The 23,385-nt window shown below is 44.4% G+C and overlaps 1 protein-coding gene across 9 annotated transcripts in view; it reads right to left on the bottom strand.

The window, feature by feature from the left end:
* Positions 1-12,674: 12,674 nt before the first annotated feature.
* Smarcal1 (SNF2 related chromatin remodeling annealing helicase 1) overlaps positions 12,675-23,385 on the bottom strand; it is a 45,538-nt gene continuing 34,827 nt past the window's right edge. For 6 of the 9 annotated variants that reach the window (XM_087566269.1, XM_087566270.1, XM_087566268.1 and 3 more), the window contains 5 exons: positions 22,753-22,855; positions 17,387-17,569; positions 15,882-15,982; positions 14,807-14,903; positions 12,682-12,998 (listed from right to left, as the gene is read on the bottom strand). In XM_087566269.1, the coding sequence (XP_087422395.1) occupies positions 12,759-12,998; positions 14,807-14,903; positions 15,882-15,982; positions 17,387-17,569; positions 22,753-22,855 (724 nt within the window). In that variant the 3' untranslated portion in view covers positions 12,682-12,758. 9 annotated transcript variants of the gene reach the window in all.

Genomic DNA, 23,385 nt, shown 5'->3' with positions numbered 1-23,385 from the left:
ACGCAACGGGCATGCGCGGTTTTAGACCGGCGAGCGGAAGTGACGTAAGCATCCTCTCTAGGACGCGAACTCGGTGTTCTAGAGGTCTATTCGCTGTCTCCTGGCGGTACGCTGGGGAATGTTTAGATGCTTAGAAGTCGTTCACTAGCTGGAAGCCCACCCTTCTTAGATTACACATACACCAAAGTTCTACAGAACAGGTGTGATTTCTTCCGTTCTGTTCGCGAGGTTTTAGGTGACTTTCCTTTAAGTGTTTAAAGCATAATGTTTGTGACTAAGTCTCATTGCCTTCCCACTATATTATATTTCTGAAATTCGTCAGGCCCGGTGCCAGATGCTGACCATAGTAAAAACCTAGGATCCGCTCCTAGGCCAATTTTCAGTTCAGCTGGGAGACAGTCATATTCGTCACAATTACGAAATCTCACAAAGTGTTGCTGATCAGAGTTCTGGGGATAAGGTAAGGAAGAGGGTCTACCTGAGTCCAAGACCCTAGAGCAGTGGTTCTCAACCCCTTTCTGATCGAGCCACCCTTTCACAGGGAATCACATAAGACCACTAGAAAACACAGATATTTACAGTTCATAACAGTAGCAAAATTACAGTTATGAAGTAGAAAGGAAACTAATTTTATGCTTGGCGGGGGATCACTACAACATGAACTGTATTAACTAGTCAGGGCATTAGGAACTTAGAGATCTGGAATTCTAAGAAAAATGTGGTTAGCTTTGAGGTGGTTTCAGCAGTTAGGAACGTTATGGTTGGATTCTCAGCCCCACAAGCAGTTCACTTTCTGAGTACCAGACACACACATGGTGCACAGTCCTTATGTGCAGGCAGAACACCACACACAAAATAATGAAATAAAATTGTTCAAAAGTAAGAAAAGTGTAATTTTGAGGCTGGGATGAGTTAACAATCATTCCAGTTTTGCCTTCCGTTTGGCCCCTCAGTCCTGACTGGGGCTTTCCTATTCATTTCTGAAACCATTCGCTGGCCCAGTAATCAGATTCCTGGTCCAAGTGTTGAAACCTTAAATTCCAACACTCTGTGATCCTCAACTATTATCTTCCTCTGAGTTCTCTCCAAGGGATAAGTCAGGAAGTCCCTTTTCACATTCAGGACAGGAAGGAAGTAAATGTTTTGGTTTTTTTTTTTTGGGGGGGGGGTTATTTGATTTTGAGCCAGGGTTTCTCTCTATCTCTGGCCGTCTTAGAAATCACTATGTAGACCCCATGTGGCATAAAACTTTTTAAAGTGTGTTCTACGTGAAGAAATAATATTGTTTGTTGGCTGGGTGGTGATGGTAGATGTTTTCGATCCTAGCAATCAGGAGGAAGAGGAAAGTGGATCTCTGTGAGTTCAAGGCCATCAACAAGGCCTAGACAGCCAGGGCTAAACAGAAACCCTGCCTTTAAATTTAAAAAAAGTTTTGCTGCCTTTTTTCATGGGATGGCCAGGAAACACAAAGCTTGGCTAGCTGTGGAACAAGAATGTAGGAGAATGCCAGTAGGCACTGTGACATTACCTCACCGTATTCCCAGTCGGAACTCCAGTAATGAGTAGTTTCATTTCACACAACTAAATATCAACTACCTGAAATGATTTCTTGTGTGTTTTTGTCTCTTCACAATTATGTTGAAAGCAGCTTTCGGGCAGGCATGTATTTTGTATCTTTACTTCTGTGGAGAAGTGGCTGAATCAAGCCTTGAGTTCCTTCAGGAGCTGAGTTCTAGGCTGAGAGGATCACAGGTGCTCAGCAGCAGCAGATACAGCAATGACGACGCCAGATGGCACTGTCTGAAAGGTGACATGGGGACAGTCTGCTTCAGTGTTCCATTTCACTTGTGCTCTTGTTGGGGTTCAGGAATCGCCACTCAAACCACACGAACACTGATCTCAGTTAAGCAAGAATAGTTTATTGAACGCACATCTTATTACTGAATGTTCAGGGCTGCAAAACACACTCAGATGCCTAATTGCGGTACTAGTCTGCTCTCAGGGCAGGCTTTTTGTAGAGGAAACCAGGTTCAGAAGTTTAAAGGGCAAGGAGAGGAGCCATTGACTTAGTAGGCAAAGTACTATCAGCTAACCTTCAAGCTGATTGGTCCTGAGTGACGTAAGGGTGGTGGATGGGTGATGAACAGGAGAATTTCAGAACATTGAGATGACATGGCATGAGTATTATAAGCATAACTTTTTGGCTTATTAGTATTCTTCAGTGAGGTCTATACATAGGTACAGGAAGGCTGCCTGGTGGTCAGCTCTGATTTGAGATATTTTACACATAATAGTTCATATCTACCTTTGATTCCACAAAGCTACATGGAGCTTTGTGGAATTTCTTAAGATTAGCAAACCTCATACAGAAAAAAAAAAAAAAAAAAAAACAGTGTGGTCAGAATGTCCTTGTTCTCAGCCAAGTCCACTTCTCTGTGTCAATGTCTGGCAGGCATGTTACAGCAATATAAAATATGAAATGTGAAATAGCTGGCAGGCATGGAACAAAATGACTAAACCTATTCTAGGGATGTGTCAGATCATAACATTTATGATCATTTGTAGTTGGAACAATTTTAATCCATATTTTTAATATAACAATTTCATGTGTTGTTTAGGGACACAGGTTCTGTAATTGGAGAATTAGTAGTCCTCTCTCTTACCACTTATGAGACTTTTGTTAAGTTCTCTTCTTTCTTACTGTTTTGGTTTTCCAACTATAAAGTCTGTATAAGTGTAACACGTCCTTCATAAAGTTGTGGGAAGGCAATGAGCTGATTCAGTCAGTGTTTGTTACAGTACCGAGACATAGCAAGCACCACACAACTGTGGCTACCACTGTCTGGATGAAGAATTGAAGGCCCGGGATGTAAGAGCTTTGCCCAGTGTCTCCTAGCAGTGTAGGGGGTAGAACCAAAGTAGTCTTTTTTTTTTTTTTTTGGTTCTTTTTTTCAGAGCTGGGGACCGAACCCAGGGCCTTGCGCTTCCTAGGTAAGCGCTCTACCACTGAGCTAAATCCCCAGCCCCGAACCAAAGTAGTCTTAAGCTGACTGATCCCAAGGTCATCTGTCTTTAATGTTAGCAGGCACTAACCTGTGTCATAATAACACTGACCAAGTCAGGCAGGGTGCAGGCCAGATTCTCTAAGTACCTTATGGTATGACCTTGGGGAGACTCTGTCCCTTGTATAAAGTACCATTTCCCTACTTCTAAGAAGCCAGTTTTGTTTACAGTGAGGGTCTGGGTGAGGTAACCTCTAAGGTCCCATCCACTTCCTATCTTCCAGGAAGCATTTCCAGACATTGAATTCTGTTGAACAGTGACTATATGGTCAATGCCATCGCTACCACATACAGTTTTATGAAACAGAAACAGTTCTGTTTGTGTCTTCCTCGTATATTACTTCGGCTCGGTATTACAGGATATTTGATCACACTTTGTGGATCCTGATCTTATTACTTACTGAAAAACCTGTTTCTAGTTGTGGTATCATTCAGCCCTTGGCACACACCTTTAATCCCTCTGGCAGGAATACAGACACCCACTTAGTACATACCTCTAACCCAAACAATGAAGGTAAAGTTAGTTTGTAGAAGGAAGCACCCAGGCTGGAGAGATGGCTCAGCGGTTAGAAGCACTGTCCCTTCTTCCTGAGATTCTGAGTTCAATTCCCAGCAACCACATGGTGGCTATAACTATCTGCAAGGGGATCTGATGCTCTCTTCTGGCCTGCATATGTATATACAGCAGAACACTCATACAATAAATGAATAAAAATGGCTTAAAAATAAAAAAGGAAGCACCCATGTTTGAAAATGTCCAATTGAGTGAGAGACAAAGTGATGAATCAGAGAAAGATATTGACAGAATAGGATATGCCCAACTCTCGCAAGGGGGTGGGGTGTACTTGAGGGGCTAAGCAGAGACGGAGAGGAAGGAAGGAGGCAGTTTTATCAGGAGAGTTTCACTGAGACAGGCTGAAGAGAGAACAAGCTTGACACAGGTGAAGACAAAGGACCAGAGAATGAGAAGGAACCAGAAGATTAGAACAGATTGCCAAGTTGTTCTGAGAGAGAACTAGAGTGAAGGGAACTAGAAACTGAGAGAAGCTAGAGTGAATCAGTCAGCTTGGAAAGTTCCAAGCCCGAACATCTGAGTTGGCCAGCCAGCCAGAGATCAGAAAGAACTAAAAAGGGGGTGAGCATCTTCAGCGGTAAGACCCAGGGGCTAAGGACATTCTAGGCCTAAATTGGATTGTACAGAGGCTAGAAGCTGTAAGAGATTAGCAGACTGAGGCAGTTAGCCTCAGAGACAATTAACTCAGGAGAGTAAAACAATACTTTACAGCTCCGATGGTATAAATCCGAGGAGGAGAAAAAGCAGAGGCTACTTTTAGGACAAAGGTTGTGGAACTAGTTAAATGGATTATTTTCTATGTACATTTCTTAGTGTTTCTATGATGAACATGCATTTCTTTCATAATCTGAAGAAAGTAACACTTTAAAATAATCCCAGCATGGAGGGACATGGTGGCACATCCCTGCAATCCCAGCACTTGGGAAGTAGAGACAAGTAGTTCAAGGTCATCTTCAGCTATGTAGCGGGTTCAAGGCCAACCTGAGTTACTTTAGACCCTGTCTCAATTTTTCATGAACTCCAACAACCCCTGTGGCACTAAGGACACTCCAGGTCTTGGTTTCTAATGTCCCACCACCCTGGAAAAAAACAAAGAAAAACCAAGGTTTCTGGAGAAGCAGCGGACTCTAGCACTGTGCAGGAAACATGTAAGAGAGCCTGGAACCAGAAAATTAGGAAATGTCCTCAAATCCAGAAGGTCCTTTAATAATGGAGTGAAGTCTGAGGAGACACAGGAGCCAATAAAAGAGCTCCTAGTAGACACAGAAAATTGTGAAGAAAACACGAAATGGTATAGCTGTACTATCCAAAGGATAAAATTAATATCCATGAGCTCATAGAGATAATTGAATAAGTACATGGTAAGAAGAGAAAAATCGGGCTGGAGAGATGCCTCAACAGTTAAGGGTACTGACTGCTTTTCCAGAGGACCCGGTTCAAATCCCAGCATCCACATGGCAGCTTGAAATTGTCTGTTATGGGGTTGGGGATTTAGCTCAGTGGTAGAGTGCTTGCCTAGCAAGTGCAAGGCTTTGGGTTCAGTCCCCAGCTCCGGGGGAAAAAAAAAAAAAGAAAAGGAAATTGTCTGTTACTTCAAGATCTGACAACTCCACACAGACAAGCAGGCAAAACACCAATGCACATAAGATGGAAATAAATAATTTTTAAAAATTTTTACAGAACAATCCAAGTAATTTATGAGAGCAGGGAGGTGGTGGCACACGCCTTTAATCCCAGCACCCAGGAGGCAGAGGCAGGTGGATCTCCTAAGTTTGAGGTCAGCTGGGTCTACAGAGTGAGTCCCAGGATGTTGTGGTTGGCCTGGACTTATCTGTATTTTGATGCTAATTCCACTGCCCCAAGGACAGCTGCCTAGTCACTACTTAGGAATCAGGTGACTTCACCAGAACCTTCTCCCCATTTAATTTGTAAAATACAGGTGAGGGCAGGTACAGGATAGAAGGAGGCCTGTCATTGGATGAGAAGGAAGGATGGGCAGGAGAAGAGTTTGAAGGAAGAGGAGGAGACGGGAGCAGAGGAGGAATAGAGTAGATGGTAGACAACATGGATGGTGACGTTAAGATTCCACTCTGTGTATTTACAGGTTGTTATTAATGTTCTTAAGGGATGGATGGAACTGGGCTTTGTATGTTTAGGTGGGCAATTATATCTTATTAATTGGGTCAAAGGTTATTGTGTTGTATGTTCTTTCATGTGTAGATTTAAGTGTAATGGAGTGTGGGGTGGCTGGTCTGGGCCACCATGGAGTTGGGATATGTGTTTCTGGCATGGAAACCTGCCGTGGGAACTAGATAAGAGATTGCTGCCAGGCTCAGAGAGAGGCCTTCAGCAGTGTGATATGGGATGGAGCAGAGCTGATGAGAGGCTTTGCTGACTGAGTTTTAAGATATCTATCAGGTATCATGGGGCACCATAGTGCCAGATCTTGAGTGGGATAAAAGACAGTTTTTATTTTTTTTTTTTTTTAATTTTTTTTTTTTTCCGGAGCTGGGGACCGAACCCAGCAGTTTTTATTTTTTATATTTTACAACAACACCAGGATGGCCAGGGCTACCCAGAGAAACCCTGTCTCAAAAAACAGAAAGTAATTTTTGTGGAGACTTGGCCTCCCATTAAGCGGGAGCATAAGTGCCATTCTTTCAGCATGGGCCATACAAAACTTTCTTTGAAAAATGGCAAGTCCAGAGAAAGGACTTTACAACAGAGAGGCCTCCAAAGCACCACCTTGACCAGGTGATCAAGGTCTACATTAGCGATGATGTCATATTGACCTGTTCTCTTGCTGTGATGTGATGTGATGCTTTACCTTTGTGATGTGCAACATGGTTCTGAAAACCTGACCTGGATGACAGGAGAAAAGAGAGAGGACTAACACACAAGAGACACATGCAGAAAAGCTGGGATCAGGTGGGCTATGTTCACGATGATGGAGGCGGACCAATTACACAGCAACCCAGAACCTCAGGACAACATCTACAGGGGGAGGAGAGAGTTAGTTAGTTAGTGGGAGGCCTCTGTGGGGAAGCAGTCTCAGGCTGCAAGCATCCAGGAGGAGGAAGCTGTGGTGGATACCTTCTCTACACTGTCAATATCCCACACAGACCAGAGGGATGGTTTTCCGGTTCTCTGATTCTGACCCAAGGAAAGCTTTGTCAGTTCCCATGGGTCTGGGGTAAGAGTTCCTGTCAGTAGTACACATTCACTCATGACTTTACCCTCTCCTCACACATGCTCCTTAGGTATGGTGTGCATGTGAAAGCCTGAGAAAACATCTGGAGTCTTCACTGATCACTCTCCACTTTACTCAGTAGGCAGGGTCTCTCAATGGACCACAAAAGCTTGTAAACCCAGCTCTTCTGGGTAACCAGCTTATTTCAGGGGTTCCTTGTCTTCTCCTTCCTACTGCTGGAATTACAGTGTGCTACCCTGTCTGCCCAGCATTGAGGATTTTAGTTCTGAACATGGCTGCTCTGGCAAGAGATCATATCCAAGACCTTGCTCTGTGTAATCCCACTGGAACATAGACACACCTTTAATTCCAGGAGACAGAGGCAAGCAGATCTGAATTCAAGACTAACCTGGTATAGAATAATTTTTGAGAAAAGCTTAAGTCCAGGCATGGTGGTATATACCTATATACCTGTTTTTTCTTTTTTCTTCCTTCCTTCCTTTCTTCCTTTTTTTAAGATTTATTTAATGTATTGTGAGTTGCTATCTTCAGACACACCAGAAGAGGGCATCGAACCTCATAGATGGTTGTGAGCCACCATGTAGTTGCTGGGAATTGAACTCAGGACCTCTGGAAGAGCAGCCAGTGCTCTTAACCACTGAACCATCTTTCTAGCCTCAGTATATACCTTTAATCCCTGCTCAGAAGACATGCGTTCAGATCTCTGTGTTCTAGTCGGTTCATTTGAGTCAGTGAGTTGAGAGGTAGTGCAGTGGAATTGAGCTCATGGCAGTTCAGTTCATAGAATTTAGGGTAGTTTTACTGAGATTTTTACAGAGAGAGGCTGAAAATAGAACAAGCTAGACATGGGTGAAGGCAGAACAAACCAGAGACTGAAGAGATCCAGAACATTAGAACAGATCGCCAGAGTTAGAGCAGAGCAAGTCAACAAGAAACAGAAATAAGCCAGTTTGGATCAGTCAGCTCGAAGAGGAGTTTCGAGCCAGAACAGCTGAGTTGAACGCAGAACTAGAAAGGGTGGGCTTATTCAGCAGTAAGTCAGACTGAAAACATTGTAGGCCGAGGCCAGCAGACAGGCATTAAGCCTCCAGATGACAATTATATCAGGCGACTAAAAGACACTCCTACAGCCCAGCATGTAGGTGGGTTCTAGAAATCCCAACTCTTCATGACACCCGAATGGCAAGCACTTTACAGAGTCCTCCCTATAGCCCCACCGCCCTGTTCTAACGATGAGAAAAATGATAAATTCCAATGGGCTCCTACAAAATTCTTTACCAGAACTTCTCAAAATTGTAAAGATCATCAAAAGCTCAAAGAAGCCTGAGGTGACATGATGTCTAAATGTATCTACGAACTGTCAGGGTTCAGCAGTCACTATACAAACCATACAGATACTGACCTCAGTTAAGAAAAAAATAGTTTGATGAACCCACACCTTAATACTGGTCAGGCCAGGGACACAATTCAGAATTGGGTCTGAAACTATGACAACAGACAACTTTTTTCTGTCAGTGTATAAAGGGAAAAAACCCACAATGAGCTCATAAGCAGGTAGGTGCAGAAAGGGTTTCCCAGTAGTCAGCTCTGACTCGAGCTATTTTAGACATAACAGTTCATATATGACCTTTCATTTGATGGACCCTACATAAAGCTTTGTGGAATTTCATAAGATTAACAAACCTCAGAACTTAGCAGGGGATGTGGTCAGCATGATCCTGCTACAGCTGTGCCGGGGGTGGATGTTAGATCACAACAGAACCCACCGGACAGAACAAAAGATATTGTAAAAACCAAGATCTGAGTAACAGGGGATTAATGAAACTATTAATATAGGTTCATTAATTGGGTGAAAAGATATACAAAATACCTGCACCATTCCATCAGTTTTCTGTAGACCCAAACTGTTCTAGGCACCACGTCTATCTGAAACCAGCACCCAGGGGCTTGCTTCATAACTAGCGAGGGCACAGCTGTGCTGGTCTTTGTGTCCCAGTGCACTAACAGGAAGCCTGGCACACTAAGGGTGAATATTTGCTGACCAGGAACTTGTTCTTTGATATGACATTATGTGATACGTTTGTAAAGAATTTTGCAGGTTTGGATTTTCTTGCCATCCAAGGTCAATCCACTTACTCTAGAATTGGTCTGCTTGGGAGGTTTTCTAGATAAATTGGAAATTAGGGTTCAGAGAGACCACGTGATTTGCCTGAGGCCATGCAGCCAGTAAGTGACTTCTAGACTTGTGATCTTTCTTCTGTATTTGAAAACTCAAGTCATTGGGTTTGTTTCCTCTGCTGCACAGAATACCATACGCTCCTTAAGGTCTTGGGAGGATAGAGTAAGCTTGAGCGCCCAATAGGCGTTGGCCCTGTGGCGGTGGCTATATGGTGGAGATGCTCGTGATGCCTTTCAGTCCTGTCTTCTCTCTGCCATGCTCCAGGGATTACGACAGATCTGCTAGTCTCTTGAAGGTCTCCTTAATTTCTTTAGCCTGGGCACAATAAGACAGCCACAGACACCATGACTGCCACCTCACACCTATACAGGGGTAGGAACGTGCTTAACACATCTCTGTCCCATGCTAGGCTTAGCATCCCTTTCTCCACTTAGGACAGAAGAGTAGCAGAGGCCAAGGGAGCAGCCATTTCTTTTTCCAGAAGAGAACGAGGGTAACAATGGAAAACTCTCCACGTAAACTGCCTACTTACAGAAACTGCACAGCAAAAACCTATTTGTGTTCAAGTAAATGGGATTGATGTTTGCAGCTGCCGTGTGGGGAAACATTTTTATGGCCTCCCTATCAATCCGGGCCCCTGGCAGTAGCTGTGTGGGTGGGTACTATGCTATAAAAGTTTGACTTTCTGTTCCTGCCCTTATTCTGAATGATGACATGGAGACTTAAATGTATTTATTATAAGCTTTAGGTATAATAGCTGGGCAGACTCTGGCTATTCTAACCTAACAATACTGACCTGGCCTACATCCTGCCATGTCACCTGGCATGGCCTCTGGCCTGGCGGGGTCAGAGATGAGAAGAGACTGCATGAGTGAGATGTGGCAGAGCAGCTGAAAAGCAGACACTTCATGGTAGGAGGAAATTGTTCCCGCTCACAGCAATTTCACCAAACCGAACAATTCTCTTTAAAGAGCAAGCTCAAGGAGATACAAATGGCTCTCAGGAAATCAGCTCGAAGTGACTGCAGAAAAGTGTGCCTCTCACAAATCCTCAATCCGCTGATTTATGGGCAAATTTCTATGCCATTAGAGGACTGTGAGTTATAGATGTTCACCACATTGTGCTCCCATACAAGCTCAGTAAAAATCTTTTCTGAATCAATCACCTTGTTCTTCAGAAGCACTCAGAGTTCACCTTTCATCTCTAAGATCATTAACTAAAAGTCACTTCCAGAGGGAGATCCTTTTAGCTACGGAGCCAACAAGTTCTCTCTTGGGGCATATGCAACATTCTATTCTTGAAAGCCATGTGAGGCACACGTTCGTCTCATGACACAAAGGTTTATCTGAGTCTCAGGAAGGCCCAGCATCCTGTTGATGCCTCCAGAGTTAGTTCTGGACACAGAGATCAACATGTCCAAAATATTCACACACATATATATCCTCCTCTTTCTTCTGTAGCTCCTCAAATCGTTTTAAAAAAATCACCCAGTTTTGTTAATGGGTCAATACCAAGGAGACTTCTGGCAGGATCACAGGTCACTTAAAGGGAAATGGAGTAGATCAATCTAAAACAGTGGGTAAGTGTATCATAGGAAACGGACCGCTGCAGTCCGATAGATTCAGTACAAGTTTTATAAAACAGAATATGAATGGCCCCATCCCAAACTCTACTAGTTATCACCTCTAAGAAACAGTAGGCTAGGGGTCAGAGGGAGAATGTGGGGCCTTCATTTTTTTACACTTACTCATTTCCAGAATAATTTTACATCAAATGTATGGTAGTAGATAACTGTCCCCACAGATTGACAGCTGAAAGGATGGCCTTTTAATATGTGGCGCTGACAATAACCGCATCATTGAGGAAACGTGAACCTTGACCTGTCTCATCCCACACAGATAAAGCTAAACACAAAGGAGCAGCCATGGTTCTAGGTAGACTCTTCCTAACACTGGGCATGTGCCTCCTCAAGTGCTCACTTCAGTCAAGCTGAAAACTGTTTATGAACTTTCTGCATATTTCACCCTCAGGACCAAAGGGTTGGGAGAGTGGCTGATAATAGTCCATCGAACAGGAGAAGGGAAATGAGGACAGAGGGTGCTGCAAAACTGAGCAACTGGCAGCTGCCATGGTGGCCCAGAGGCTAACAGGCTTAGTGCCATCTGCTGAGGTTAGGAGTATGGCCCTCACTGAGACTGTATAGGAAAGCCAAATCAAACACAGGTATTTGAGACTGCTCTAATGAACCCCTTCCATGCCCTTACAGAGGTGTTCCTGGACTGACGTGGTGGGAAGTGGAAGGAAGGAGTAAATAGATGGTCAGACTCCATGTATCCACTTTTGCAGAATAAGGAGCAGTCTTGGCTGCAAGACCTGTCAGTAAGATGCTGATTAGTTTAGGCAGGAAATAGAAGGTGGGAGATCCAGTTGGGAGATTGAATGCTGGGATACAGCCAAGCTCGATTCATTCCCCTGGGAACATGGGGGTCAGGAGCATGGAGCTGAGCATGTGTCAGAACTTAGAATAAATGGGATATTAATTATGATCTGATTGGAAACAGCCAAAGCCTATTGGTCTAGGTATCTGTAAATATATTTGAGTTTCACAGTCATTATTCCGGGAGCCTGGGGCCAGGGAGAAAACACCAACTTTTACAGTGTTCTTTGTTTTTCTATGGGGGTCTTGTATCCCTGAAGACAGCCTTAGGTCAAGGGGGAGAACTTCTGATGTTTCTCAAAGCATGTGATATCAAACACACAGCACAGATGCTGATGGAGCAGAAGTGGGCATCAGATGTTCCTGATTTCCTCAAACCCCAAACCCTTCATTTTCTGGTCCTTAACTCATTCCAAAGAATTTTTTCCCTAATGGTGTGATTGCTGTCTCCCTTAATAAGCTAAGAGGGTAAGAGGAGGTGCCCCCCCCCCCCAGCACCAGGGAGGTAGAAACAGGAGGATCAGCAGTTCAAGGTTATCCTTTGTTACATAAGTTTGAGACCAGCTTTTGATACATGAAAGCCTGTCTCAAAAGCCTCATTTTTACGTGGTTATGTTGTCTATTGTAGAAGAAATACATTGCTTCTCCTTTTAAGTTTAAATTTTTAAATTTAAGTGTTAGAAAAGTTAAAATCACACTATGTGGTTTGTATCATTATTGGATTATGTCTTCAGAGGCTGACAAACTATGGGCCATGCTTGCATCTAAATTTATGACCTCAGAATGTTTGTTCACACTTGTAATGATTTTAAAAATTAAAATAAAATTCATGATGAGAAAATCAAAATTTACACTTTGTGTCCATAAATAGAACTTTTCTGTTTTAGGAAAGAGGACTCACCACCACTGCTGCTCGTCCTGTTGGACAAACCCCACCAAGGCTTTGCCCTTAGTTTACAAGGTTACTATGGTGTAGTACTGTGAGATGCTTAACAAATGTGTTAGTTGAAAATTTTAACTAGATATTGGGGGGTTGTATAGGAAGCACCTCATTATTCGAGAATGTAAATTATGACTATATTCTAAGCCATGGTATCTTTTAATCCAGAAAAGCTGAAAGTAATTAAGCCTCCAAGCAGGCCCCTGTTAGGAACACAGGAAGGAAATGCTGGTAGCTACTGGCCTTAGACTCTTGTGCACTACAAAAGGAATACAGGCTTTTAAACAAAATATTTTATTTCATTGAGTCCCATGATTTTTTGAATGCTTTCATTTCTTTTCTTTCTTTGAACCTTTCAAAAGGGAGAGGTAAAGCTGTCCCAATTATCAAAGAATTCAAATCTCCTTTTCTTTGGTGGGCTGTCTGCCAAGGCGTTCTCATCTGTGATATCTCCTAGCTCCTGCGAGCTATTTCCAGAGGTCCCTGAAGTACTTCCTAGTTCAAAGGACTCTGCTGCCTCCAGGAATTCCATGTCATTCCCATCGTCTTCGAAGGACTGCTGGAACAGGCTATAGATCGTCTTCTGTTTTGGGTCCTTTATTAGAGAAAAAGAGAAAATGTTAATGGACGAGGCTAGTCTTGAAACTGACCCCGGGATAGTGCTAAGCTGAGAGATGGGGCATGGTATTCAACCAGGGAACTACGGTGATGTCAGATTGGCAGTAGCCAGTGTCCTGCAGAGATGTTCTCCTTCCTCGTGTCTTCTCTGCTCCTCACTGGCTAGAGATGAACAGAAAAGACAGGTGCAACAAGGAGGGTGCTCTCTCAGTAAGCTTTGTGACGGAAATGTTCTCCTTCCTAATTTTCCATATCTGCACTTTGCTATTATAGTAGCTCCAGTGATCCACCTCTTCTTAAACCCAAGTCTTCCTAAATGGAAGTTAGTTAAGCTGTAATTCGTCTTTACCATACATTGTGCCTCACTTTCAGAGTGGATCTGTACTGTGTGTGATGTTAAAGCTACAGATGGTCAGAATGCACACCACATACATCCGTCCACTGCTGGCACTGGTGAAGCCACGCCTAGCAGTGACAACCATGACACATGACAGGCTGAATCTAAACTCTTAATGTTGACTATATCATGAGATACATTGTTAGCATCACTGTGGCAATCCACAGACCCACCAGCTGTTTAACATCAAGTGCTGAGATGGCTCAGTGAGGAAAAACACTTGGTGCTATATCCCCAACACAGCCGCTCCTCACTTTACAAATCCACCAGTTTTCTGTGCTTGAAATTGCCAGTATGGTTTTTGACTCAAAAGGCTTATTCCTGCCATCACTTTTTCTTTTTTAAAAAAGATTTATTTATTTAATGTATATGAGTACACTGTAGCTGTCTAGACATACCAGAAGATGGTTGTGAGTCACCATGTGGTTGCTGGATTTGAACTCAGGACCTCTAAAAGAGCAGTCAGTGCTCTTAACCACTGAGCCATCTTTCTAGCACATCCCTCACTTTTTAAAAAAAATTTATTATGTATATAGCATTCTATCTGTAGGATGCTGGCCAGAAGAGGGCACCAGATCTCATTACAGATGAGCCATCATGTGGTTGCTGGGAATTGAACTCAGGACCTCTGGAAGAGCAGACAGTGTTCTTAACCTCTGAGCCATCTCTCCAGTCCCCATCACATTTTTCTTAACAAGTTGCTTTAAAAAAGATTTTTAAAATGTGTGTGTGTGTGTGTGTGTGTGTGTGTGTGTGTGTGTGTGTGTGTGTGTATGTGTATATACACACGTTTGTGGGTCCAAGGGGGTCAAGGGAAGGCATTGGATTTCTGAAGTTACAGGAAGTTACAGAATTATAGGCAGCGTGAACTATAGTGTGGATGCCTGGATCTGAACTGCGGACCTCTGGAGGAGCAGTGAGCACCCTTAACCACTGAGCCGTCTGGTCTTACAGGTTTTACAGGAGAGCTGATATTACAGGAGGAACGGTTGACCGAGGTGGGAAGACTTCCATCTTGGGCTGGTTTCACATGCTATCTGGCTACGCTGGATAGTTCTGTGGCCCTGCTGTATGGCTGGTATTGCTGTCTTACTTATGGGGACTACTAGCAGTTGCCATGGGGATGGCCCATCTTTTTTCCATGGCCTGATGAGAGAGACAGCGGGTCATCCTTGGTTTTGGAGAGACTTTAGGGCAGATGAGGAGCAGCAGCAGCAATCACCACCAACCTCCTCCTCAGAAGGGATCACACATGAACAGAGAGAGTGTCTGCAAGCCGACCTGTCCACCCCGGAAATAACTTATCCCCCTGCCCCAGGACCCAAGAACTTGGCAGTCAGCTCACTGCCTTGCTTTACATAGGAGGAGAAGGCAGATGCTGGCATTACCTTGTAGAGGTAGTCAGTAGCTTCTGTCATTTCTGAGAAATTGGTCTCAGAAAGCCCAGCTTCCCCCAGAACTTTAATCTTCTCTTGAATCAGAGGCCTGAGGGGAGAAATGAGCTGTAGTGAACACACCTACCGGAAGGCTGGCTGAGTGAGGCCCCTTCGTTCCTTCAGGCCGTGAGGTAGTAACTGAACTTCATCTTTGCATCTCTCAGACCTTCCTGGAACACTGGCCCTGTCTCAGCTAGAAACAGTCCACGCTTGTTCCTTATACCAGGTTCAAAGTTCCGCCTAGCACAAGATGTCTAGGAAATAAATTCTGCTTCATTACAATAAAAATCAGAGTTTGCTGTTAGAGGCTGTCCCATGAGCGAATCCACTTACAAAGAGAGGAAGTAGGGTGATCTGCCTGCACTGCAGAGGTCAGGCACCCCAGTCACCGGCTGAACACTGGCGCAGAGTGGGTACTAATGGGATAACCAAGGAACTCCACACCAGGAAGAGGGAAAGGGACTGAGAGAGACCATGGAGGACTTTGACCTAGATGACAGACACAAGCTACAAGGGTTGAAATGTGACTGCAGGCCAGGGAGTGGCCCTACACTCTCAGCACCACAAGAGTCTGAGGCTGAAGGATCAAAAGCTCAAGACCTCCAGGGCTTCAGAGACTTCAAGGCCAGTACTTAGTGAGGCTCTGCTTCAAAATGAAAAATGAGAAGGAACGTATGGGAAAGCTTAGAGGCAGAGAACTTGCTCAGCATGTGCGAGGCCCTATGCTCAGTCTTCTGTAACACACGTGTGCGCACGCGCACACACACAGAACAGTGTTCTTAAGTGGACTCCATCAAATAGCTAAGTTCTTCTCCCTCTTGGGCCAGTGGGAAGAGCCACTTGCCTTTATTCTCACTGATTTTACCCTGCACCCTGCAAGTCTCCAAGGAACACTAGGGTCAGGCATGGTGTTGGGAAGCAGGAAGCCATCACTAACTGGTCTCAACAAAAGCTTAAGTACTGGAGGAGCGAAGAGACCACACCCTCTGTCCAGCTCAAGGCATTCAGGTCACCCACCCGGGCATACCAGAGGTAGTCATCTGCGGTGCCTTTTGCCACCAGGTAGTGGATGCCCACAGAGTTTGTCTGTCCAATGCGGTGCACGCGGTCCTCAGCCTGGATCAACACCTGTGTGGCCAGGGAACAAGACAGTTAATGAAAGGCCTAAGTAAGTCCATCCCATCACAGGGAGGGGCATCTATCCATTAAGCTCCACTGAGCTGCCTCTATCAAACATTTCCCCTGTCTCTCATAAAACAGATTCTAACAAACCTTAGGACCTGGTATCTAGCAGAAGCCATGCTTGGGCACTATGCTGGGGCTTGTGGGTAAAGCATGGATGTGGGCTCTGCCTCCAGTCTGGGTCCTGGGGGCAAAAGACAGAGATAGGCACACTCCCCTTTCTAATCTCTGGAAAATTAGAAGTTATCTTCCAGGGACTGCAGAGGGGGCTCAGCAGTTAGAGCATTTGTTCTTGCAGAGGACCTGATGGCTCACAACCATACAATTCAGTTCCAGGCGATGATAGCCTCTTCTGCCTTTCAAGAGGCACCAGGCATATAGGACATACATGTAAGCAAAATAATAATACACATAAAATAAAAAATATACCTAAATTTTTAACATCTTCCAACTATATATTCCATCCACAAAAGGGATCCTGCATGACGACTAGGGATGTATGTTCTTTTCGTGTGCTGGTAAGCCCCTTAGTAACCAGAACCAGGATACTGCTTTATGGATAGCCTCAACCTTAGAGCCTACCCATCATTAAAGCAATAGCTGATCTGTGCCCTGTAATAGCAACATGTCAGAAAATGAGAGGAAAAATAAATAACTTTTTCTGAGACTCCAAGACATTTTTATGAATTCAAACAAATGTCGTAGATCTGCTATCACAACCTCAGTTATCAGTCACGTCAGGGACACAAAGACACTGAACAAACACCTGGTGCTGTCACTCTGAGGCCCCCACTGGCAAACAGCTCAAAGGGACAATTAACCAAGGGGCCTGGGTGAGTGCTTGTGAAGACTTAGCTGTAGTCCTGGATCTCCACTTGGGCTTTCTGTGCCCACTTTCCTCACGGGGGAGATGAAGGCTAGGACTTTCCTAACTCTCTACAGCAGGATGTCCCCATCAGTAAGACAGAGCTGATGACCCTGCTCTGAAGACCTGCTGTGCTTGAAACAAGTGAGACAGGACAGCGCAAGGGAACACATGCAGAACATGTCATCTTTTTAAAAATATTTATTTTCATGTGTATGAATGTTCTGTCTGCATGTACGTGTACTACATGTGTACCTGGTACTCATGGAATGCAGAATAGACAGGGTTTGAAGTTACAGATGGTTGTGAGCCACCATTATGGGTGCTGGGAATTGAACCCAGGTCCTCTGCAAGAGTACCCAGTGTTGCTAACTGCCGAGCCATCTCCCCAGCCCGAGAACATGTCTTCTACCATTCATTTATGGATCTTGTATTTCTCAGTCCTGAGCATGCCCAGGGGGATTCTAGTCAACTACATTCCTTACCCCGGGGTTCCAAAACAGCTCAGCAAACACCACCAGATCAGCCGAGGAGAAGGTGAGGCCCATGTTGGCGGCTGTGATGGACAACACTGCCACTGTATGTCCTTTGGACAGCTGGAACTGCTGGCACAGATCCTCCCGGTCTGCAGAGGGCGTGGAGCCATCAATGCGGATGTGCTGAACGTTCTGTGTGACAGAGCAAACTGAGCTGAGCTGCTACAGTACCCAGGGGCTGCCCAGCCAACTCCTCTAGGTAGGGCAGCCAAAGTCAGAATTGCTCTGCTACTCAACCCTCTAATTTCAGGGCTGTCTCTCCTTTTATGAAATTGACTGACACAATTGTACAAGCATGTATTGTCAAAGGAAACAATACAAACAGGCCTCTATACATGGGGCTGAGTTTCCCATGCCTTTTGTAAAAGTGTGGAAGAGTATTACCACCAGGACGCCAACTTTGATACAACTCACAGATCTTCAGATTTCCCATGCTACCTGTGTACATGTGTGTGCATGTACACGAGTGTGGGGTGAGGGTGGGAGGCTGTGGTGGGGGGTGTGTGCCCATGTCTTTACATGGATACTCGTTCCATACATTTTTATCAGCAGGTGGTGAATGGTTCCTTGATCACAAGGCCCGGCTAAAGCCGTCTGAGAATTGACTCCCCTTCCTCTCTCTTCCCCAGTGTGCACCCCTCCCCCCATGCAGTACCTGCACATCTTGCATTCTGAGGAGCTTAATCCCCTAAGTGTTATATAAATGTGATCAACATGACGCCTTGGGGCTGTGCTTTTCCCTCAGCGACATTCACTGTAGAGGTCATCAAGTGTTGTCTATAACAGTATCCACACCATGGGACCTGCCCATGATCCCGTGTACATACAGAAGAGCATTTGGGCAGGCCCATGGGGGTTACTGCCAGTGAATCTGATAGCAATGTTTGTAAACAGGCTATTCTGTGTGAATAAGTTTTTGTTTCTTTGAGGTTGCCCTGGAGCCAACTTCTGGACTGTACAATAATTGCATGTTTAGTGTGGCTGTTTTCTTTTAAGAGGCATTTAAAATATGACTCTTTTCTCAATGAGAATTGCATATCTTCTAAAGAAAAAATTTTCACCCACATCATACTGAAAACTGCTAAAATATTTTTAAATTTATGTGACGATAGATTAACCTTTTCTTTCTTTCTTTTCCTTTCTTTTCCTTTCCTTTCCTTTCCTTTCTTTTTTTCTTTTTCCCCCGACCTCCCAAGACAGGCTTTCTCTGTGTAGCCCTAGTTGTCTTGGAACTCACTTTGTAGACCAGGCTGGCCTTGAACTCAGAGATCCACCTGCCTCTGTCTTCCCAGTGCTGGGATTAAAGGCGTGCACACCACCTCCAGCCCATCTTTCTATGTCTACAGATTCAGAGACCTGTCTGACTATTTCTGAACAGAGGAGTTAGTAGGTACTTATTCACCTATAGGTGGGTTTAAAATCCCCGTGTCTCCATGCAGTGAGCTTTACTCCGCACTAAAAGAAACTGTTGATAAAACAGTGATGAATCCCAGAACATGAATAAAAGACACACACACACACACACACACACACACACACACACACACTAAAAATAGAGTACACACTGAATGATTCCACACTTATGCCAAACTCCAGACCAATCAAGAGTGAGATCAGTTCAGCTCAGCCCAGAGAGGGGGGCAGGAAGAGGACAAGGACAGAGAGCCAGGGGGAAATCAGGGCAGAGGGTGATGGCTGTGCTCACCGTCTCACCAAACGGTACACTTTATGTGTAGTATATCACACAGCAATGATTTTCTTAGGTTATGAAGCTCAAATACCATAGCAAAAGGAAAAAAAAAAAAAGCAAGCTTCTCCCTGTCACTGCCAGGTTGTTTGTGACAGAGAATCAGAGCCACGCCAGGGGGCTTCACCTTATCAGCAGTGTGACAGCACACGCTGAAAGCCCTGGCTGATCCGAAGGGAAACAAGCTTTTGCTGAGTGATGGTGTACACCTGTAATTCCAAGCATTCATAGGACGGAGGCAGGAGGATTGCAGGTGTGAGGCTAGCCTGGGCTACACTTGGCAAGATCCTGTCTCAAAAAAAGACTGAAAGAAAGGATCCGTGCTGTTTAACTCAGTCAGTCAGTCTCCAGTGGAGCTGAGCTTTTTAAATCAGCCTTTGCTGCTTCTTTCTACCACTTCTTACCTCCTCTAGGACCAGTGCTGGCTTTAGATGCAGCCTCCATTGTGTCTACGTCATACCGCTCGCTGCCAGTCTGCCCGGCACATTCCCTTTTTCCAGTTTTCTTCCAAGTCCTCTCTTACTTTGTATTTAGAAACATCATAACTTTACAGATTAGATGGTTCAGTGCGTAAAGCCTTGTCCTGCCAAGTCTAACAACCTGAGTTTGAGCCCAGGAGGAGAGCCCCAACACCCACAAGTTTAATACAGTGAATGGTAAGGTGGATTCACTGAATTCCTCTCCCTGCCTCAAGTACCCAGAGAGCTTCCAACAGTTATTTGCCTAAAAACTAAACGACTCCTTGGCCACATGTTTCCTAGCTGTCAGACACCATGATTCAGTGCTAGTGACATACATGACGTAAGACCTTCAGAATCAAGTCGCCAATACTCCTGTCCTTTCTCAGATCTCTCCTGCTTATTTTCTGAGATGTCCCTGAGGATAACAGCTAAGGTTCCCTTTAAAAACCAAATTAGTAGAGCTCTGCTTAGTTGTGCACGTCTCTAACATGGGAGGACCACAAGTTCAAAGCCCTGTGTGGCTCACTCAGTGAGACACTGTATCAAAATTTTAAACATTAAAAAAGGGGGGCTAGGGATATAGCTCAGCTGTAGATGACTTAACTGCTGAGCCATTCCTTCAGCCACGGCTAGTGTGTTTTTTAAAAAACTCATTTAGTATACTTATTTGAAATCTAAGCATTGTACTAAAGTGTTATACATTCTTTTTTTAATCTGCATTGTTATACATTCTAATAGTTTTGTAGTTAACTGTCTTCGGTTTCTTGAAAACCCAGAGATTACTGATTTAGCTACTTCAGTCTGCTCCTAAACCGTTTGTACGCAAGAATCAAACCCCAGAAGGTTAAAGAGCCACGTCTACAGCTTCCAGAGAAAACCTTCCTAGCCTCACTTAGTGAAAATGTCCTTAAGTTAGTCACAAATACGTACGCTACAAAGGAAACGTGGATAAACTCGACGTGGAACTAAAATGATAAATCTTTTATTCAACATAAAGTTAATGAAGTAAAAAAAAAGACAACTGATTAATATCCAGAATTTATAAAGAATTTCTCTTCGTCAACAAGAAAAAGACAATCCAACAGAAAAATGGGCCAAAATAGGAGCAAACAGGATCCTCATAGAATAAGCCAAACTGACTCCTGCAACCCCTCCAAAAGACGTATTTCCCTGGTAGTCAGAGGAACACAAATGGAGTCAAGCACAGAATCAGAGCTTGTTTACCGGCCTGGCAAAAGTAGAAGTGTCAACATCTGATAACATGAAGTGAGCCTGAGAACAGGGGGCTGCAAGGCTTCTTAGGCAGGATAATAAATCTGAACAGCTACCTTTAACAGCAATCCAATAACAATGAAAATGAGTGTTTCCTATGAGTGTGGAAGATCACGCTTGGCCACATAGGAGGTCCATGCAAACACACAGCACACACAGGCACTCCAACACTACTACATACCACCTAAGGACATGTCAGCCGTGTAGAGAAATCTCACAAACAATGGTGGGTCAAACACCAATGGCAACTACTTACATTGCCCTCCTACTGATGCAAATTCATTAATAAAGAGACCAGATTTGGGAGGGGAGGGACATCTGATGGCTATTATTGGCTGTCAACTTCTGGAATTAACTAACAACCAAGTGTGGGGCACGCCTGTGAGGGATGTTTGCTTAACTGAGTCATTTGAAGTAGGAAGACCCACTTCTACCCTGGATCTTCCAGGTGGGAAGATTCACCTTTAATCCGGTCATTTGGGTAGGAAGATCCAGCTTTAATCTGGCCCACCTTTGACATGAAGAAGCATGCCTGCTTGCTCTCACTAGCAAGTCCTTTCCCTCCCTGGCATTAGAGTCTACTTCTGTGGGATGCTGGCACGTACTGAAGACCAGCAGAGACGTCCAGCCTCATGGACTGAATGACTACTGGGTTCTTGGACCTTCTGTTCACAGGTAAACACTGCCCGATTAGCTGAACCACAGACTGTAGGTCACTCTAATAAATCCTCTTTTTATATATGAAAGAATCATTCTATAAGTTCTGTTACTCTAAAGAACCCTAACTAATACAGACCTGCACTAAATTCACGACAAGGCCTCTGGGGACTGAAGGAGGGGAATGAAATTAGATTACTAACTGGGGCCCAAGTAGTTTATTACTTAAAAACCAGGGGCTGGGAGGATGGTGCAGTGGTGAAGAGCACGTTCCTGCTCCTGCAGAGGAACAGAGTTCAGTGCTCAGCTCCCACGATGGGCAGCTCACAACTGCCCATAATTCTAGGCTCCAGGGGACCTGATGTCTTTGGCCTCCACAGGCACCCACACCCATACATGTAACTAAAAATCAAAAAAAACACCTAGGACTGGTACACAGCCTGTCTGAGCCAGAGTGAGTTCAGACACATCTCAGTAACTCAGCAAGACCTTGTCTTAAAAGAAAATGTACAGAGGCCTGGACCGTAGCTCAGCAGTCTATCACATGCAGTGTCCAAGAGACCCTGGATTCAACCTTCAGTACCACAAAGATTAAGCAAATCTTTTTAAAAAAAGAAAGAAAAAGCTAAGTCTTGACATAAACACAGTGACTTTTCCTTATTCAGCCCGAGTGAAAGATTGACAGGTGTTGGATTTTACTCTATATTCCTTAAACACTGTAGAAGTGCAAGTAATAAGGAAGATGAAGGGAATTCATGATCCTAAACTAAAGCAAAGGTCAAGAGAGAGTGAAAATACAGTGTGCCACATTTAGTGAATGTCCTCGGAGCGCCCTCCACCTCGGAGCGCCCTCCGGATAGCTTTTGCTCACTTTACCAAGATCCATCAAATGGTACTGAAAAGCCAGACACCACGTACAACTTAAAAAGCTCCTGGTAACAGTGAGGTCCACTGTATTATGAATGCAGAGAATGGAAGTGTCCCAGGACACTTAAAGGCTCCTGTTTACAGTAGGAGGATGACCGAGTGCCCTGTGTGTGAGGACGCTTGACCCCATCTTCAGCAAGGTTTCTAGAAACCATGGCCTCACTTCTTTACATAGTCTTGACCCAATGCTGTCCAGAAGAGCTTGACACACAAACGGTAGAGACTGAGACCCCCCCAAACTTCAGACTTACCTTCCTCTCAAGTTCCTTAGCAATCGCATCCAGAAGCACCTTATGGTGTGCAAACACTAGAAACTTCTCTCGCCCGCTCTCCAGAAGGTCCAGGATATATTCGCTATATTTGCAATAACAAAGCAGTTCAAACATCCAGCTGTAGTTAATTCCCACCAAGTACGTAAGAACCTACAAGGCACCTGCCCTCTCCTGAGACTTATCTTTCCCTTTACTCACGGCAGGTCAGACGGACAGGAAAAGGAGGTAAACCATCTTCTGACATGTTTAGAAGGGGTTTTACACTCTAGTCATTTTACATACAAACTGAATTCTCTGTGAGCAAGAGCTCTGTCTCTGGTATGCTGCTATGTGGAATTCACGCCATGTAGATTGCTGAAATCATCAGCTTTCATGGGAGTTGCATTACCAACTTAATCTGGTTTTACTTCAAACCAAAAAGATTAGGTTAAACGATTCTCTCCACAAATCCCTGTAAGCTCAACGTTGAGAAATAAGTGATAACTGAGAAAAGACATTTAGGGGTGACTCCCCTCTTGCCTTCTACTGAGACCACAGCTGGCAGAGCCCACGGTTATGTCAGTGCTAATGGAGGTTTTCCCAGACATGGGAATGTGGTGGGAGGACCCTCTT

Source organism: Rattus norvegicus, chromosome 9 (genome assembly GCF_021556685.1).
Source record: "Rattus norvegicus strain SHRSP/BbbUtx chromosome 9, alternate assembly SHRSP_T2T, whole genome shotgun sequence".
NCBI classification, from domain to species: Eukaryota; Metazoa; Chordata; class Mammalia; order Rodentia; family Muridae; genus Rattus; species Rattus norvegicus.
The sequence above is the reverse complement of the archived record's forward strand: the minus strand, read 5'-3'. Positions and strand labels throughout refer to the sequence as shown.